Here is a 19,901-nt window from a genome sequence, read left to right on the forward strand (position 1 = left end):
AACAATGAATAACAAATGGTGAATAGTGATTACACTTGTTTTGTGCACAGATGCCTTAGTCCAATATGACTATGGGTATTTGCATAGTGATACAAAACCCAAACCAAACCTACGCATACAAATGTGCAGGAACAGCAACAAGGGAATATAAAAGTGGTTGTACCAAACAGCTCTCTGGAATTCAAGAGGAATTCATGAACACTGTCTTTGCAATATTTGACCATCTCTAACTTTCGGTCACTACCAACCAGATTCAAACCTGTGACACAAAGGTGAATGTTTGGGGTCTGCACTAATGGAGCTTCCGGGCAATGCTGCAGCCCCTCGGGCAGCCCTGCCAAAACTTAGACAGGGCTGTTCACATTAATTCAGGGGCCTCTCCAGCCCCCAAGCAGAGTCCAGGAAGGTGCAAAGGTGGCTTAAAGCTATCCTCCTAGAAGTGCAGCAGAGATGCTCATCCAGTGGGTGCAGTTAGAATAATGACATTGCAACATGAAAATGAGCTATTACAGATATGCTAGCTCTCTAGCCCAGGGGTGGGCAAGCTTTTTGGCTGGAGGGCCACATCAGGAAATAGAAATTGTTTATCGCGGGCCATGAATGCTCACAAAATTAGCGTTGGGGTGCAAGGGGGGTGAGGGCTGTGGTTGGGGGTTCGGGCTCTGCGGTGGGGTTGGGGATAAGGAGTTTGGGGTGTAGGAGGGTGGTCTGGGCTGGGATCAAGGGGTTCAGAGGGGGATCAGGACTGGGGCAGGGGTGTGGGAAGGGGTGCAGCTTTCGGCTGGGGGTGCAGACTCTGGGGTGGGGCTGGGGATGAGAGATTTGGGATGCAAGAGAGTGCTCCATGCTGGGATCAAGGGATTTGGAGAGCAGGAAGGGGATCAGGGCTGGGACGGGGGGGTTGGGGCATGGGGAGAGGCTCAGGAGTGCAGGCTTCGAACAGCACTTACCTTAAGTGGCTCCCAGCAGCAGTGGCATGTCCCTTCTCTGGCTCCTACGTGTGGTGCGGCCCCCAACCCAGCACCCCAGCTGGAGCTCATGGGCCGGTTTAAAACAGCTCACAGGCTAGATCTGGCCTGTGGGCTGTAGTTTGTCCACCCCCATCTAGCCTGTAGATAGGACAGAACAAGTACTCTATTATTTTAAGCTTGTGCTGTGTTAAATTGTAGCTGCTTATTTAATTTGTAACCACTTCAGCCTTTATGCACTACATGGTAACACGATGTAGATTATGTAATCACAACAGATGGATGCAGGGATCAAGTAAGAGGCAGCAGCAAGAGTCAGATACTTGCAGTGGTTAGCAGTGTTGTCTGCTCTTTCAGTTTCATCATAAGCAATTGTATTATGGCCTGTGCTGTAGACAGTCTCAGGATGGTGAGAGAAGCTGTAGCTCGCACACAATTTCCAGCCCTACCTAGGGGAAACCCCCCTCTGATTGGCTGCCTTCCCCACTTTTCCACCTTCTGGGGAAGAGCAGCCAATCAGAGCTGATGGGAGGCAGGCAGAGCACTTCTCCCTGCCCCTCCAGGAGCCGAGAGTAGTTTTCAGCCAAGGAGGGGAGATGAAGGAGCAGAAGATCCTGCAGCTCAGGGCGGCTCTGGCTTGGGAAGGGAGAGAGGGTGTGAAGTATTCCTGGAATTGCTGCTGACTGTCCACTTCCCGAGCTCTGAAAAGGGCACCCTGTTCTAGGAAGAGCAATAGTTCACTGAGGGGCATGGGGCAGATGTAGGACTGGAGGAGCAAAGCTGATGTGGGGGTTGAGGTGTATAATTAATTGCTGAGATGGGGAACGGGCAGATATGGGAGTAGGAGTCCACAGAATTAATTAGTATTTTGGGGCATGGGGAGAAGCTGTATGCATCAGGCAGCCAATGAGAGCTTCTGCATTGAAAGCCAAAATCACCTTACTCTATCAATTTGGGAGAGTTGCTTTGGCATTGGAGTTCAAAAATCAAAACCACAATAACATAATGTTTAAAACAAATCTCATGATTTGGGGGACCTGACTTGTGCTTTTTTAACTTTAGAGGTTGGCAATACTGAATTAGCTAGTCATCCACTCAGCAGACCAGGCATACTTTACATCTGAGGATCTCAATGTGTTTTACAAGCACATTGTAAATTGGATAAATTTAATGGATAAATTTAATCGCATTGAACCCTCATGAGGATTGTTGCTCAGTGAGATGGACTGGCCCAAGGTAATCAGGCAGTGTGTGGCAGAGCAATAAATGGAATCCCAGGTCTGTTGACTTCCAGTTCTATATTTTAAAAGTTACTTGCAACAGGTTTGGAGGGGTGGAATTAAGCTTTTGGGAAAGCAAGTACCACTATGTCTTCCTGAGTTTGTACAGTGTCAATGCTAAACAGATAATAAATAATTAATAATAGTAAACATTCATATGGAGCCAGGCAGTCTACAGATGACAAGTCTGTGGTTTATCAATTTCTTGGGATGCACATCAACAATCCATTCATATTTATTGCTTCTGGTATACCTTTAAATTAACAACTATTCCTTTCTGGTTAAAAAATACCCCTAATCATTCATCTTCTGAGCTCTTTAGCCTTTACAAAGATCCTTGTCCCCAAACCAAAGCTTCTCCTCTTCAAAAAAAATTCCTAATCCTCCAAATTCTGTAAAGTTTGTACTTTATTGGCAGTGTCCTATATAAGCACATAACTGATCATTACGTAGAATAACACATTTTAGGAATCGCTCTGATGGTCAGAGCTCAATATCTTAAATAGTGCACAAACTCCCTGATAGTTACATGGGGCCAGATGGCAAAGAGCTAAATGAATAGAATGCTGAGATCCCAGAAGGATATTCTCTTTGCTTTCTGTGCCAGAATATTTTTAGTTTGAAACAGAGATAGGTCAGCAGCTCCAAAATTTGAGGGTTTCAAAACCTGGGGCCAGATTCTTAGCTGGTGTCACTTGTTTGACTTCAATATGTGTACATCATACTGAGGCTCTGCAGCTTGAGCTTATCTCTAGTTTGAAGTGAAAACAGAAAAAAAATCAGGTATTTTGTCTTGCAATAATTCTGTCTTATATCCTGTGTACAGTAAAAAATACAAGTGACTTCTGCTGTTTCATCAGTTCAGGCAGAGGCAAAAAATTCCCATCAGCATTTATAGGTATCATTTATCAAGTACTCTTCCATCTACCATGTTCTCCCAAAGGAAAATATCCTCATCTCAAACTTCATTTCTGAAACTTTGGAGGAGGAAGGCGGAAATTGTGTAAACCTTTAAAATGGATGGTTTTAATTTTCTGGAAAGTGGCCAAAAGTCTGCTACTCTCTAATAAAAAGAAAAGGAGTACTTGTGGCACCTTAGAGACTAACCAATTTATTTGAGCATGAGCTTTCGTGAGCTACAGCTCACTTCATCGGATGCATACCGTGGAAACTGCAGCAGACTTTATATACACACAGAGAATATGAAACAATACCTCCTCCCACCCCACTGTCCTGCTGGTAATAGCTTATCTAAAGTGATCATCAAGTTGGGCCATTTCCAGCACAAATCCAGTCCTTGCCTACAGACAGCCCCGCAACCTGAAGCAAATACTCACCAACAACCACATACCACACAACAGAACCACTAACCCGCGAACTTATCCTTGCAACAAAGCCCGTTGCCAACTGTGCCCACATATCTATTCAGGGGACACCATCACAGGGCCTAATAACATCAGCCACATTATCAGAGGCTCGTTCACCTGCACATCCACCAATGTGATATATGCCATCATGTGCCAGCAATGCCCCTCTGCCATTTACATTGGTCAAACTGGACAGTCTCTACGTAAAAGAATAAATGGACACAAATCAGATGTCAAGAATTATAACATTCATAAACCAGTCAGAGAACACTTCAATCTCTCTGGTCACGCAATCACAGACATGAAGGTCGCTATCTTAAAACAAAAAAACTTCAAATCCAGACTCCAGCGAGAAACTGCTGAATTGGAATTCATTTGCAAATTGGATACTATTAATTTAGGCTTAAATAGAGACTGGGAGTGGCTAAGTCATTATGGAAGGTAGCCTATTTCCCCTTATTTTTTCCTACCCCCCCCCCCAGACGTTCTGGTTTAACTTGGATTTAAACTTGGAGAGTGGTCAGTTTGGATGAGCTATTGCCAGCAGGAGAGTGAGTTTGTGTTTGTGTGTGTGTGTGTGTCCCTGGAAAAAAAAGGGGGGAGGTGAGAAAGCCTGGATTTGTGCTGGACATGGTCCACATTGTAGGGAGAGTGGTCACTTTGGATGAGCTATTACCAGCAGGAGAGTGAGTTTGTGTGTGTATGGGGGTGGGGGATTGAGAAAATCTGAATTTGTGCTGGAAATGGCCCACCTTGATTATCATGCACATTGTAGGGAGAGTGGTCACTTTGGATGAGCTATTACCAGCAGGATAGTGAGTTTGTGTGTGTGGTTTTTGGAGGGGGGTGAGGGGGTGAGAGAACCTGGATTTGTGCAGGAAATGGCCCAACTTGATTATCATGCACATTGTGTAGAGAGGTGTCACTTTGGATGGGCTATTACCAGCAGGAGAGTGAATTTGTGTGTGGGGGGGTGGAGGGTGAGAAAACCTGGATTTGTGCTGGAAATGGCCCAACTTGATGATCACTTTAGATAAGCTATTACCAGCAGGACAGTGGGGTGGGAGGAGGTATTGTTTCATATTCTTTGTGTGTATATAAAGTCTGCTGCAGTTTCCACGGTATGCATCCGATGAAGTGAGCTGTAGCTCACGAAAGCTCATGCTCAGATAAATTGGTTAGTCTCTAAGGTGCCACAAGTACTCCTTTTCTTTTTGCGAATACAGACTAACACGACTGTTACTCTGAAACCTACTCTCTAATCTGTCTCATCAAGCCTTCTGCACCCCAAACAACTGCAATGATTGCTGTATGGATTTTCTGTATACTGTGTTACATTGCTGTATGCTGTTATGCAGTTTCTGTTCCCTATCCCAGAAGCAGGCACATTTCATACGTGGGTATACTGATTCCTGTATCCAAAGCACATTGGAGTACTTCAAGATTAAAAGGGTTGTATAAATGTAATATAATTTAACACACAGGACCAGATCTTCAGCTGGTGTAAATCAATGTAGCTGCATTTACTTCAAAGAACATATGATGTGTGCATCAGCTGAGTATATCAGTGTCATTTATTTTAAAGACTTTAAGGAAAAACCCATAGGGGCTACATAAAGGCTGGCAGGAAGGAAGCTGTGAGGAGAGGAAAGGGAGGAGCTAGGGTGTTAGAAGCCAACAGTCCCTGAAGCTGTAAGCCTGACGCTGTCTGTAGCTACACGGTGGTGGGAACTGCTACTGTAAATAAAGAGCACTGGTGATAGAACCAAAGCAGAGGTCTCTGGCTGGTTTGTGGGTGCAGAAGTGGCTGAAGACAGAGGGGCCCACCTGCATCCTGTTACATGTGGGGACTTGTCCGGGACTTGAGCCAACGGATGTGGTTGGCAGCCTGGAGATGGAGGAAATCCTGTAATGGCTCATCAAACAGAAGGAGCAGATGCAGAAGGCCCTGCAAGGCTTTCCAGCAGTCCCACCAGGCTGAGAGACAGGCCTTGCTAACCTGGCAGGCAGAATAGCAGAAAAGCCTACAGAACTTTATAAGAGAGCAGGCCAGTGTGCAGCAGCAACTCCTGCAGCAAATGGTGAGTCCCACGGTAGGGGATGGAACCTGGCTGCCGGGCTTGGGACTTTGTAAAATGGGCCCAGCAGATGACCCGGATGCCTTCCTTGGTACATTCAAGTGGGTAGCCATGGGCGCCAGATGGGATAGGGCAACCTGGGCCCTACGGCTGGCTCCCTGCCTGGTGGAAGAAGCTCAAGTGGCCTACATGGCCTTGAGCGAGGAACAAGCCCAGAACTATGAGACCGTGAGGGTGGCCATCCTAGACCGGATGGGCCTGTTGGTGGAGAAATACTGCCAAAAGTTCCGGTCAGCCTGATGGATGGGGGCTGTGCAGCCCTGGGCATTTGCCTAGAGACTGATGGACTGGGCCACCTGTTGGTTAAGGCCCGAGATGATGGGGGAGATAATGAAGTAAATGGTGGGGGAGATAATGGATGCCCTCATCCTAGAGCAATTGCTACAGGGCCTCTCCGAGAATATCCGAGTCTGGGTCAGGCGACATCAGCCAAATACAGTCGATGCAGCAGTCAAGCTGACTGAGGAGTACACAGGAGGCAGACATTCCCCGAAGGGAGGGCTGACCCTATAAAGACAGAGAGTTGGGGAAGAAGCTGAGGGAACCCCTTCCTGGGAAAGGCCCCAAGAAGAAGGAGGAACCACAAGGAGCTCCCAGTAGAGTCAGTGTGATTGTTTGGTAGCAGTGTGGGCAGCCAGGACATAAAAAGGGGGACTGCCCAGATATGGAATGTGGGTGGACCAAATTTTCCAGCTGGACTAATGCTAGAGGGTGGACAAAGGGGCAGAGGCTGTCCACCATCCCGGTAAGGGTGGGGAGGAAACTCCGTAGGGGCCTGGTGGATACAGCTTCAGCCTGCTTGCTTATCCAGAGTGGGCTGATAAAACCACCCTGGATAATTCCATGTGCACAGATGGCCCTGGAGTGTATCCACGGAGACAGGAGATACTGCCCGGTGGCCCAGGTGCCCCAGAAGTGTGGAGCAGCTTTAAATGGAAGCGGGTCGGGGTAGTAGAGGGGTTACCGTACCCTGTTGTGTTGGGTATGGACTGGGGTCCTCCCCCCGGAGGGAAAAGGAAAGGTTCCCTGAAGAAGGGGGTGGGACCCCTCCACTGAGAAGCCCCAGAGAGGAAAAGCAGCAAGGTCCTCGAGGTAATGAACATGAGAACCCTAGACATCAGAGCCTGGACAGGGTAGACAGAGGGGAAGGAGGTGCAGAGAAGAAAAGGGACAACTGAAGCTCCCCACACTGCAGCTCCCAGGAGAAGAAACGGAGCCCTCACTTGGTGGCTTGGGAGAACCCGAGGCCCAGGGTGTCCAGCAGGAGGTCGGAATTGGCATCAACTGTCTATTGGAAGAAAAGTGAATAAAGGAGAAGGGTTGCCCGCAGGGGTGCAATTGGTGTGAGGACCTGTGGGTGGCAGCAGAGCTAAGGGGACATCCACCCCCAACCAGTGTACTTTTTGTGGGTGGAGAATGAAAGAATCTCCAGGAGATGATGCCGGTGATTGTCTAAAAGAGGGGGAGAGGCTTCCCTGGATGAACCCCATCGGACAGGGGCGGAGATGTCAAGGAAGGATGAACCTGGCAGTTCATAAGGGGGGAGGTGTGTGACAAGGTGCTGGCTAGGAAACCCTGAGGCAGACCTTTGTCATGCCAGCTCCAATCAGGAAAGGAGAATTGGAGCTGGCTGAGTAAGCCCAGGCCTAAGTGAATGCATGTTTGTAAAGCACCTTGAATGCAGCTATATCATGTATATATAAATGCAGCTATATCATGTGAAGTATTTATTTAAACAAAATAAAATTGGGGGCTGGGGAGGAATATTCACCTGAGCCTAGAAAACAGAAGACAAAAGGTGGGCCAAAACAAAAATGTCCTTTTATTCTTCATTTGGTAACTTATAATAACCAAGCTGGATTTATCATTTCAAATACATTATCTAATGAATAAGAGTCTTCCCCATCTGTAGTCATGCTTCATGGTACATAAATCAAGCAGATTGCCTATTAGAGTTTCACCTCTTCAAAAGAGCAGCTGTAGTCTTGCTCTAAATGTATTGGGAAGACATTAGAGAGAAAAGGTGGGTGAGGTAATATCTTTTACTGGACCAACTTCTATTGGTGAAAGAGACAAGCTTTCAAGCTACACAGAACTATTCTTTGGGTCTGGAAAACTTGAAGCTATGGCCTTTAGGGTCAGAACATTGTGTCCTCAACCAGAATGCAGACTTTAAAAACCAGTATGAATGGGATGGTAATGTGCCAGGCAATAAACTGAGTCACACTCTGGAAAGCAAAAAGAAAAGGAGTACTTGTGGCACCTTAGAGACTAACAAATTTATCTGCTCATAAGCTTTTGTGAGCTACAGCTCACTTCATCGGATGCATGCCACCTTCAGTCCTTTTGGTATGATGTCCATCTGTTTGCATTTGGAAAGGAAGATGATGTCTGTCTGTATCTGTACGAGTTTTTTCTTGAAGTTGATAGATTTCTACTCCATACGGCTAAATTCAGTGCTTTGCATAATGACAGGTTTCAGAGTAGCAGCCATGTTAGTCTGTATCTGCAAAAAGAAAAGGAGTACTAGTGGCACCTTAGAGACTAACCAATTTATTTGAGCATAAGCTTTCATGAGCTACAGCATGCATCCGATGAAGTGAGCTGTAGTTCACGAAAGCTTATGCTCAAATAAATGTGTTAGTTTAGAAGGTGCCACAAGTACTCCTTTTCTTTTTGCAGATACAGACTAACACGGCTGCTACTCTGAAACTCTGGAGATCAAGATTTTACTTCATGAGCCTATAGGACTGGGCTTCACTGATTCAGCAAGCAAGACCTCATGCTGTGTACTGACCTCAGGACAAAGAAGACAGACAATTGTTGAAACCATTTACAATGCAAGGCAAATATTTTGCCTTGTAGCTAGGCTTCATTTCACTAAATGACATGCTTGGTGGTTTCCTTTGATGACATGATGCCGTCGCTCGCTATAACTGCAAAACCACCGTGAGTTGACATTGTTTCCATGATTTCACTGGTTTTGTTCTGAGCTTACTTTTTTGGCATTTCTACCTGTTTTGTCCAAAGGAAATGCTAAATTAGACATACCATCAAATATTTCCTTAAATACTATTTTCCAGTTCTTTTAAAGACCCAGAATACAATTTCACCCCTGTGCAAACAGCTAGCACCAAGTTTCAGAGTAACAGCCGTGTTAGTCTGTATTCGCAAAAAGAAAAGGAGTACTTGTGGCACCTTAGAGACTAACCAATTTATTTGAGCATAAGCTTTCGTGAGCTACAGCTCACTTCATCGGATGCATACTGTGGAAACTGCAGAAGACATTATATACACAGGGAGGAGGTATTGTATCATGGTCTCTGTGTATATAATGTCTTCTGCAGTTTCCACAGTATGCATCCGATGAAGTGAGCTGTAGCTCACGAAAGCTGATGCTCAAATAAATTGGTTAGCACCAAGTGTATGCTTCCCTTAGGTCCAACTTAAACCCTATCAGAAGGCATATGCACAACTTAATATTCACTTAAGTCCTCAAATTAGGTTTTAAGTGGGATTTAAATGGTGGCACAGAAAGCTGTTCAATAGCTGTTCAATTACAATAATGTCCAAAATGTGCTTGGCCATATACACATGGCATGTGTATGAGAAATACACATGTGAAATAACTTGGCAGATCTTAGTCCAGTTCTCAGTGGACAAAAAACATTCTCCCAGCTAGTAATTACTGGCACCTATTTGGACAGACAAGGACTGAAAGGACATTGAATCTGAACTACCCTCTCGCCCCCAGAGTTGGTTCCTCCAGAGGAGGGGGAAAAGAGTGCTGTTGTAATATTGTAAGTGTATCACAGGGCGACTGGCCCTTAAAGGGAAATGGGGCCAACCTGAGGGGGTGGGATAATGGATTCAGGGGTTAGCATGGTGAATCCTGGGCCTCATAAAAATGCTTGAGAAAGAACAGTTGTGGTGAGAAAGCTATGGCAGTGGATACAAGAAACAGGAGGTTCCTGCAGGGAGAGGACCTACAGGGAGCAGGTTAGGTTCCTGTGGAAGACCCTGAGGTAGGGTCTGTAAGAAGCAGGGAGGTCCCTGGGAGAAGCTGCAGGAATCCCTGGGGAGGGGAAGTGTGGTATTCCAATAACTTGAAGACCACTCAGGTAGACAGTGGGAGAAACCTGCAAGGAAGAAAAGAGTCTGCAAGGAGAAAGCCCTGGGAGACAGTGCTCAGCTTACGGACCAGAGAAGAAGTCTGCAGGCCTGAGAGGAGGAGTGAAGACCAGGGAACCTCAGTGTAGCCCAATAGGGATAGAAGAACCATTTGTTGGGATGTTTATTTGGATTTTCAGTTAGACTTTTGTTGGCCTGGAAGGGGATTGAACTGAAAGGTGCCCTGGCAGGATGGCTGGGCTACAAAAGAATCAGAACGCTGCAGAACCAGGTTGGCTGACAATAGGGGATGCTAGAGTGGACAAGCCCCAGCACTGCTGCATCTTGGCTTGAGGGGGTGCTCTGGTATCATAGCCCCTGTTACAGCGTGGCTGCTCTGTGGCTCTGTCAGATGTAGTATGGTATTTGACAAAGTCTCCTACACCCATTTATGGTCCCCAATTTGGACCTGCTCCTCAGGAGACCCAAGCTCCCAGAGGTGCTCAGTTTTTTTCAGTTGCACAAACCTAACTGAATGTTGCCTGTTTTCAGCTGGTCTGAGAAGAAAGCTTCAAAAGCTTCCAGAAAAGCTATGTGGACTTGCTCATCCAAAGGAAATAACCAAAGACCACAGCCAGGATTTCATGGCTCTTGTAGGGTCTTACAAAATCCTGTATGCAGATTTGTGTGGTTGGATCACTTTGAAAATAATGCTGCTGTTCGTTGGTGAGGATAATGTGGTGTCACATTGCTGGGGTGAGACTGTATGGCCACTGCGCTGCAGAGGAACAGAGAACTTTATTCTCCAGGGCTGTTTGTCCAGCACTTTTCACCCGTGCTAAGACTGCTTCTAAATGGGGGAGAAAAGAGCTGAATAAAGATATGGGAAATAGGAGATGTGATTTGTACCAGGCTCTAGGGGAATCACCAGCTTGATTAGTGTTTGTGTCACACAGCTACACTGCTTCAGTAAATTAGAGCATTTTTATATCCCTATTAAACAATGTGGTGCATAGTCCATATAACATAGATAGTTCCACATATATCTTCTAGTGAGTCTGCAATAAACAAAGTCTATGAATATTTACATCCAGTTGGAGTAGATCTATTTCCCCAGCTGAAATGTGTGACCAAAGTAATAACATATGCTAGAACAGGGCTTAGCATACTAATGATGATGCATGTGTATGATTGTCTTGGATTAGAATCCTCTGAGATATAGATACAGGTTCTCTGGAGGACAGTGCCAAGGGGATGTAAACCATCCCTATCTCTGCATCTCGGGATTCTCCTGGTGTGAGGCAGTCGCTGGTTTGAATAGAAAGGGAGTTACGGACAGAGAAAGCAGGGGATGTGGCTTGACAGTACTGCACTCTGGCAATCTCTGACTGGCAGACAGCCTCTTGGTGTCCATGGCCAGCCAGCACAACTTAGAGCAGTCCAGTCCACAGATTGCATCACAGCATGCCAGAGAACCAGCCCCAGAATAAGAGAACTTCATTCGACTACTTTGCTCCCCTACCTTCACCTCATGCACTTCATAATCTGGTTCCCAGTGAGATGTTGTGTAGGTGTGTGTTAAACTTCGCAGAGAGCATCAGAGGTCAATGAAAGGAGGGGTTGTCATGGCAAGTGAAGTGGTGTAACTTTGAAAAATTCAAGTTTCTGGTTATCTGAATGCCTTAGAAAATAGTGAATTGGCAATGGAGCCTTTCATCTCTAGAGCTGTTTGAATCATGTGATAGTAGCTACAAGTCTTTGTCCCTGATCCTCTGGCCTGGCAATTCAAAGATGGCTTAACAACACCTTTGTACTCTGCTGGTCTCTGGGACGCAGCCCTGGCACTAGTCAGAGCTACCTCAGGACTGCTGTCGCTTGCCCCATGGGTTACAGTCCCCCAGGGATCGATCCTTTATGTCAGCTGAAAATTGCCAGGGTAGAGCAATGATCTAGCTACAGCCACTCTCCCTGGCAATGCTCCCTATATCGGGCAGCAAGCGGGTGGTATAGAACCGGCCGTATCAGCTCTACCCCATCCAGAAGTCTCCAGCTGGCCAGTGATGGCTGCTGGTCATCCAGCAGAATGGCACAGAGCGGGGCAGGAATAAGGCTGGGGATATGGCCTGTTACCATTTTGTTATTTTCCAGTGTTCTATATGAAATGAGATGATGGCCTCAGTCTTGTTCCGAGAGGACATCTGCCCACATGACAAGTAGCAATGGATGCACAGCCAAAGCTTCAGAGTTCATGTTCAAGTTAGATAAACACTCACAAGTTTGGATGTCACATCTGATCCTCTTGCGTCCTCAGATTCAGCGAGAAATGCCAGGAGAATGGTCACACTCCTTGTGGCATTTTTTTCTTCCCTCTTGTTTTAATGAGAATTCAGAAGTGCCAAGTTATCAAAACACTTCAGAACCTAAAATAATTTTTTTAAAAGGAAGTTCATTCTAAAGGTGGCCTAGGTGCCAGAGTTTCTTACGTTTTCTGAATCAGATTGCCCATCCCCAATCCCACCTTCCACCTGTGTTGAGAGTCTTGCCAGAGAAGCTGAAGAATGAATAACTGTAGAGCTATTCTCAAAGGAATTCCTCCCCATATTCCAGCGGAAGGACGTTGGTGGGGCAGGATAATGTGTACAAGCTTGGCTTGATGTCTGTCCATCTGTCTTTCCTTCCAGGTGCTTGTATTCTATTGAGAAAACAGGATTACTGTACCCAGGGCAGTCAGTGTAGCGCTTTTATGAGTACTGAATAATATGCAAGTCCTCAGCTGGTGTAAATGAGCCTAACTCTGTAAATGGACCCATAGGTAAATGGACCTATGCCGCTTTATACCACCTAAGGATGTGGCTCCAAGTTTCCAGGGATGTTATTTCTGGAATATACTCCCAGTGTTATTTTTGGATTATATTTCATACCTTAGAGACTTGTTTCAAGTTTTGTGAGCCTCCAGAGATCATTTGTAAGTGCTATTTTTAATTAGCTTGAGAGCAGGTAGACAGGAAAATTGGCTGAAACCCCAGAAGATAAAAGCACTTTGGGGGGAAGGTAAATTATTTAAATTGCCTTTGATTTGGCAGAAAGAAAGGGAAATGGGTTAGACCAGGCTGGGGAATAAATACTAGGAGCCAAAACTTTTTTTTTTAATAACTTGCACTGTTTTTGCTGTTAAGTGATATGATGAGTATGAGTGGAATGGGGAGAGAAGAAGCCATGTTGGGGTTGAGAGATTGTACTTTCCCTTTTAAGGAAAAAATTGTGGCAGATGTTGCAGATAGAAAACCAATGTCCAGCAGTCAGGGTCATAGGGTGGAGATTTAACTCTTGTGTTCTGGCTTCTGTCAATATCTGTGGAGAAGTCATGGAGGAACATGTGAGAGCAACATCAAGTGTGGGTTTGCATGTTTTTACATAACTAACTAATGGTCCCACCTTTGCAGTTTCCCCACAACAGATTTTGCAAGGGCACCATTTGCATGGGGAAGAGGATCCTGCCTGGGGCTGCTGTCAGCTATGAAATGGGCATACATTAGATCTGCTCTGCATACCTATTTAGGGGGGATGTTTGTGGAGCCTCAGAATTTGCCTCTGTTTTTTAGGATGAGGCTTTGTGAGCTGAACTGAATGGCATACAGGAACTAAGTTATTCACTCATTTTTTAAACATATTGAAATGCGCCTAGAAACTATACAAAAGCAGTACGTTAAGGGCTTTCACTTTCATTCTGAAAGAGTTTTATTGTATCTGACACCCACCAAGAAGAGCAGCAGAAGGCTTTGAGTTACGCCCAAAACCCCTTCTGTGTTTGCAAGAAAGGAGGTAAATTGCAGCAAGTCTGGAACCAAACTAGTTTTTCTATGCCAAGGTTTAGGATTTCCATTTATTTCCCTACCACATAGTGCAATCTGCACAGTGATGCAGCTGTACAGCACTGTGTCCAACTCAATGAAAAAAGCCTCACAAATCATGAGGAGTAAATATATTGAACAAGCAATAGGTGTACACAGACAAACAGTTTATTCCTAGGGTCACAGCTCACTGGAACTCATTCCAGAGAAAGTTTTGATCTTATCCGAAGGCAGTGAATCGAGAAATCAAGCTGCAATTCCCATCTGTGGGCTTAATAAAGATCCCAGGAGACCCAGTGTGCTATCAGTGAACAGAGCATACTGATGAAATTGGTATATGACTTACCTCCTCAAGGTCCTCCATCCATTTTACTTGTCATGGACAATTGAGCCAATGCTATGTAAGAAGCAAAAGATTACAAATTTGCATATACCATATTTTGCACACCGGATGAACTACTAGTGGAGGAAAAGAGTTCACTGGAGTGAGGGGAAGGGGAGACCTAAGAGTAAGAGACCATGTCTGGGGACACTTAAGTTTTGGGAAACCCACAAAATGTGGGGCCCCAGTCTATATCATGTTGTTGGCAGAAAGGGAGCTTTTATTTTAAAAGATTAGAGATGGGCTTAATGGCAAAATTTTGACTTAGGTTTCAAGCACCTCAGCATTTGGGATGTTCAGTTCCACATTTCTGGATCAGCTTGTTCAGGAGACGAAACTGATTTACAAAATTCAGATTCATATCTTGGCCATTCCCCATGTTTTGGGAGCCTTACATCTGTGGTTTTGGTTCAGGCAGGTCATTTTCTGCTAATCATATCATATTTACACAACAGGATAGGAAAGGAACCCTGAAACTCCTTCTTCCAGGGACATTCTTCACACTGGGTGATCAGCACAAGGCCGGTTTACAATTCTTACAATCAGTACAGAACCTCTCCTTCCAGCCCCCAATGCCACGTCCACCACCTTTCTCAGCATGCTGAAGCTTTACCCTTCACCTAAGGTCAGACTTTCACATTTATTTTATTTTTCCCTTGCAGGAGTAAGATAAAAAGTAGAGCTGGTTGGAACAGGGGGTGTGTGTCATAACATAAGAATGGCCATACTGGGTCAGACCAATGGTCCATCTAGACTAGTGCTGTCTTCCAACAGTGGCCAGTGCCAGAGGCTTCAGAGGGAATGAACAGAACAGGGCAATTATGGAGTGATCCATCCCCAGCTTCTGGCAGTTGGCGGTTTAGGGACACCCAGAGCATGGGGTTGGATCCTTGACCACCTTGGCTAATAGCCACTGATGGACCTACCCTTAACCTATTTCCCTCCCCCCCCCCCCCCGTTGTCTCTTTTTTCTAAGCTGAACAGTCCCAGTCTTTTTCATCTCTCCTCATATGGACACTGTTCCATTACCCCTCATCATTTTTATTGCCCTTCTCTGTGCCTTTTCCAATTTTAATATATCTTTTTTTGAGATGGGGCAACCAGAACTGCACGCAGTATTCAAGGTGTGGGCATACCAGAGATTTATATAACGGCATTATACTATTTTCTGTCTTTTTCTCTATCCCTTTCCTAATGGTTCCCAACATTCTGTTAGCTTTTTTGACTGCCGCTGCACATTGAGTGGACGTTTTCAGAAGCCTATCCACAATGACTCTTAGATCGCTTTTTTTGAGTCGTAACACCTAAAAAGAATGGCTGAGAGATGTGGGAATCTCCCTCACATCCTCTACAGTGAAGACCAATGCAAAGAATGTATGTAGCTTCTCTGCAACGGCCTTGACATCATTGATCGTCCAGTGGGCCTCACTGGTTGTTTGGCAGGATTCCTGCTTCTGATGTATTTTAAATTGTTTTGCTTCCTAAGAATCCCTGGATAATATGCATCCTGGGAGATGTAGTCTGGCCAGAGAGCCATACAGAAGCATAAGGTGCATCAACTAGAATTTCCATGATGCACTGGGGTGTCATTTTCAATAAAAAATATTTTAATGTTTGGGTTTTTTTTGATGAAATATTGAAATTTTCCACAGGAAGTTAACACTTTTCATGGAAAAAAAATTAGTTGAAAATCCAATTTTCCAATGAAAAACAGTACAGATGGAAAATTTTTCACCAGCTCTAATAAAAATAAAATCAAAGCTATATTTTAAAAAGTCTATGCCACCTCAAGGCTGCTTTATAAGAAATCAAAATCCCTAAAATGAGCGTGAATTAGGGTTGTCAACTAATCACAGTTAACTCACACGATTAACTCAAAAAAATTAATCGTGATTAAAAAATTAATTGTGATTAATCACAGTTTTAATTGCATTGTTAAACAATGGAATACCAATTGAAATGTATTAAATATTTTGGATGTTTTTCTACATTTTCAAATATATTTATCTCAATTACAACTCAGAATACAAAGTGTACAGTGCTCACTTTACATTATTATTTTTCTTACAAATATTTTTCACTGTAAAAATTATAAACAAAAGAAACCGTATTTTTCAATTCAACTGATACAAGTACTGAAGTGCAATCTCTTTGTCGTGAAAGTGTAACTTACAAATGTAGATTTTTTTTGTTACATAGCTGCACTCAAAAACAAAACAATGTAAAACTTCAGAGCCTACAAGTCCACTCAGTCCTACTTCTTGTTCAGCCTATTGCTAAGACAAACAAGTTTGTTTACATTTACAGGAGATAATGCTGCCCTCTTCCTATTTACAATGTCACCTGAAAGTGAGAACAGGCATTTGCATGGAACTTTTGTAGCTGGCATTGCAAAGTATTTAGGTGTCATATATGCTAAACGTTCATATGCCCCTTCATGCTTCGGCCACCATTCCAGAGGACATGCTTCCATGGTGATGACACTCCTTAAAAAAATAATGTGTTAATTAAATTTGTGACTGAACTCCTTGGGGGAGAACTGTATGTCCCCTGCTCTGTTTTACCTGCATTCTGCCATATATTTCATGTTATAGAAGTCTCGGATGATGGCCCAGCACATGTTGTTCATTTTAAGAACACTTTCACTGAAGATCTGACAAAATGCAAAGAAGGTACCAATGTGAGATTTCTAAAGATAGCTACAGCACTCGACCCAAGGTTTAAGAATCTGAAGTGCCTTTCAAAATCTGAGAGGGACGAGGTGCGGAGCATGCTTTCAGAAGTCTTAAAAGAGCAACACTCCAATGCGGAAACTACAGAACCCAAACCACCAAAAAAGAAAATCAGTCTTCTGCTGGTGGCATCTGACTCAGATAATGAAAATGAACATGCGTCGGTCCACGCTGCTTTGGATTGTTATCGAGCAGAACCCGTCACCAGCATGGATGCATGTCCCTTGGAATGGTGGTTGAATCATGAGGGGACACATGAATCTTTATTAGTCTCTAAGGTGCTACAAGTATTCCTTTTCTTTTTATGAATCTTTAGCACATCTGGCACGTAAATATCTTGCAATGCCGGCTACAGCACTGCCATGCCAACACCTGTTCTCACTTTCATGTGACATTGTAAACAAGAAGTGGGTAGTATTATCTCCTGCAAATGTAAACAAACTTGTTTGTCTGAGTGATTGTCTGAACAAGAAGTAGGACTGAGTGGACTTGCAAGCTCTAAAAGTTTACATTGTTTTATTTTTGAATGCAGTTATTTTTGTACATAATTCTACATTTGTAAATTCAACTTTCATGATAAAGAGATTGCATTACAGTACTTTTATTAGGTGAACTGAAAAATACTATTTCTTTTGGGGTTTTTTATAGTGCAAATACTTGTAATCAAAAATAAATATAAAGTGAGCACTGTACACTTTGTATTCTGTGTTGTAATTGAAATCAATATATTTGAAAATGTAGAAAACATCCAAAAATAAATGGTATTCTATTATTGTTTAACAGTGTGATTAATTGTGATTAATTTTTTTAATTGCTTGACAGCCCTAGCCTGAACCAAAGCCCCAGGTAAGAACACTCACGAAATCAAAGAAGATCAGCTCCAGATCCAAACTTTGCAGATGCTCACTCTGTAACTCAGAACACTGGAGAAAATTCAGATGTGGAATTGACATTTCATCTTCAGTCAATGGAAGCAGTGGCAGGCTCCTGAACTTCACAGCTTGGACCTAATTACAATGTATTCTCAGCCTGTTAGAAGATTCCTAATTTAATTACATTCCTTTGCAGCTTCTCCAGTACACTCAAGGTTTAGCATACAACAGGAGTTGTAAAAAGAGTATAGTGTAATTGATAACAGATGAGATTAAAAATGTCATCCTTAAAGACAAAACAAAAGCAAACTAACACATTTATGCATTACAAAAGAATTGCACGTTTGTAGCCTAACATCACTCTGTGAAGTATTAATAACCCTGTTACTTGTCAGGCCCCTTGCCAGTGCCTCCTCCGGGCAGGAAGGTGCCTGCAGGTGGCCAGTCTCAGTTTCCCCCCTTCTCCAGGTCACTGCAAATACTCCTCAAACACTATCCTGGGCAGAGGATCCCTCGTCATGGGATAATTCATTATTATCTTGCTCAAGGATTTAAACTCAAGTGCCATACTGTAACTCAAACCACCTCATGCTCTGTCACCTTTTTCACTCTTGACTTTCTTCAGGCTCTAGTCTTCCTTGAAACAATGGAATAACAATGTCCACCCACCCTGGGCTTAATAAAATCTCATGTCCCTCTTGGATTCTTTCCCAGCTTCCTGCCCTTTGCCCAGGATAGTTGCCGCAGGGGCACTCCCCTGGGTCTTTCTCTTGTTCCAGAGTCTCCTTCTCCCACGACCCAGGCATCCTGACTTGTAGCCAGTATCTCTTTTCTAGGGTGCAGCGAAAGCCCCATGTTTGTTCTCTCAATCACTTTCCTGATTTGTCCATGTTCCTTCCAATATAGCCCAACTGGGAGTCAGCAGACCAGTCACAGATGCACTGGCCTCTTCCTTCATAAGGGGGCAGTGCCACCTTGTGACAATCCCCATTTTACAAATGGAGAAACTGAGGCACAGAGAGTTTAAATGAATTGCCCAGTGATCATGTGGCAGAGCTGAGAATAAAATCCAGCAATCTGACTCCTAGGACCAAATTCTCAGCTGATGTAAATGGCTGCAATTTATTTACACGAGCTGAGGATCTGGAACCTAGTCTTCTGTTCTTACTATCTCATACAAGGTGTTGCATTTATAAAGGACTGATCCTGCAAAGTGCTGACCACCTCCTGGGTGGTGTGGAGGGTGGGGGTACCACAATTCCCATGGGAATTCCAGGCCCTTTTCTCCACTCAGGAGGTTCTCCACACTTTGTAGGATTGAGCCATAGCTTGTAAAGTACTTTGGGGTCCTTTGCGATGAAAAGCGTCTACATAACTGTAATGTAAGATGTTATCATCTTTGTGAATACATTACCTTCAGTTCATTATCACGTAGAGATTTAATAAAAGGGTGACTACTCCATTCTTAACCTTAATCTAAAATGAAGAAAGGCAATCCACCTGATTCCCTTTTAAAGCTGCCAATTTGCTCTGAGCAATTACTCCTGTGGAAAGTCCCTTTGTGTTCTTTTTGTAGTCCATGTAGATTCCTCCACTGGGCAGGAGAGTGAGATAATTATTCTACAGCGTCAGATCCATCAATCAGGCTGATGTCTGTTACCCCAAGTTTTACAAGAATTACCCTAATGGCTTTTTCCTGACATCTTAATTTGGAGGTGAGCCATATCATTGTGATTATAGCCTACTCTTATCCCACTACCAAGTGGCCTTAGTGAGGTCATTAGAGCTAGGAGTACTGAAATCTGGTCTACACTGTGAAGTTAGGTCAATGTAAGTCACCTTGTGTCAACCTAGTTGTGCGTGTGTCTACATTCAAAATCGCTGCTGTAAACACACCATTACAGCGATGCAGTAACAACACCTCACTGCACAGCATTGAAGCCACGGTTGATGTAATAGTGCAGAGCTGCGAAGGCTCCATGTTTCTGTCAGAGAGGACGAACAGCGCCACATGGGATTGTGGGATTTTAAAAAAGGTGTGAAAACTATGGAATGGAAAAGGGTGCACGACGGGAACTTGATCCCTTGCTCCCAGTCACCCCTGCACAGCTCTTTTCTGCCACCTATACATTGCTTTTTGGGACATTTTGGCAATGTTGTGGGTGATGGCAGGTTGTACACTGGGTTACCTCCCCAGGGTG

The 19,901-nt window shown here is 44.2% G+C and overlaps 1 protein-coding gene across 8 annotated transcripts in view; it reads left to right on the top strand.

Moving 5' to 3' along the window:
• LMNTD1 (lamin tail domain containing 1) overlaps positions 1-19,901 on the top strand; it is a 307,951-nt gene that overhangs the window by 280,684 nt on the left and 7,366 nt on the right. For 5 of the 8 annotated variants that reach the window (XM_048826037.2, XM_048826066.2, XM_048826042.2 and 2 more), the window contains one exon: positions 14,552-14,721. The exons of 2 other annotated variants lie outside the window; for them this stretch is intronic. In XM_048826037.2, coding sequence (XP_048681994.2) covers positions 14,552-14,701 — 150 coding nt within the window. In that variant the 3' untranslated portion in view covers positions 14,702-14,721. Of the gene's footprint in view, positions 1-14,551; positions 14,722-19,901 lie in introns of those variants that run through there. One more of the 8 variants, XM_075121607.1, reaches the window with a different exon arrangement.

The sequence above is a fragment of the Caretta caretta genome, chromosome 1 (genome assembly GCF_965140235.1).
Source record: "Caretta caretta isolate rCarCar2 chromosome 1, rCarCar1.hap1, whole genome shotgun sequence".
In the NCBI taxonomy this organism is placed as follows: domain Eukaryota; kingdom Metazoa; phylum Chordata; order Testudines; family Cheloniidae; genus Caretta; species Caretta caretta.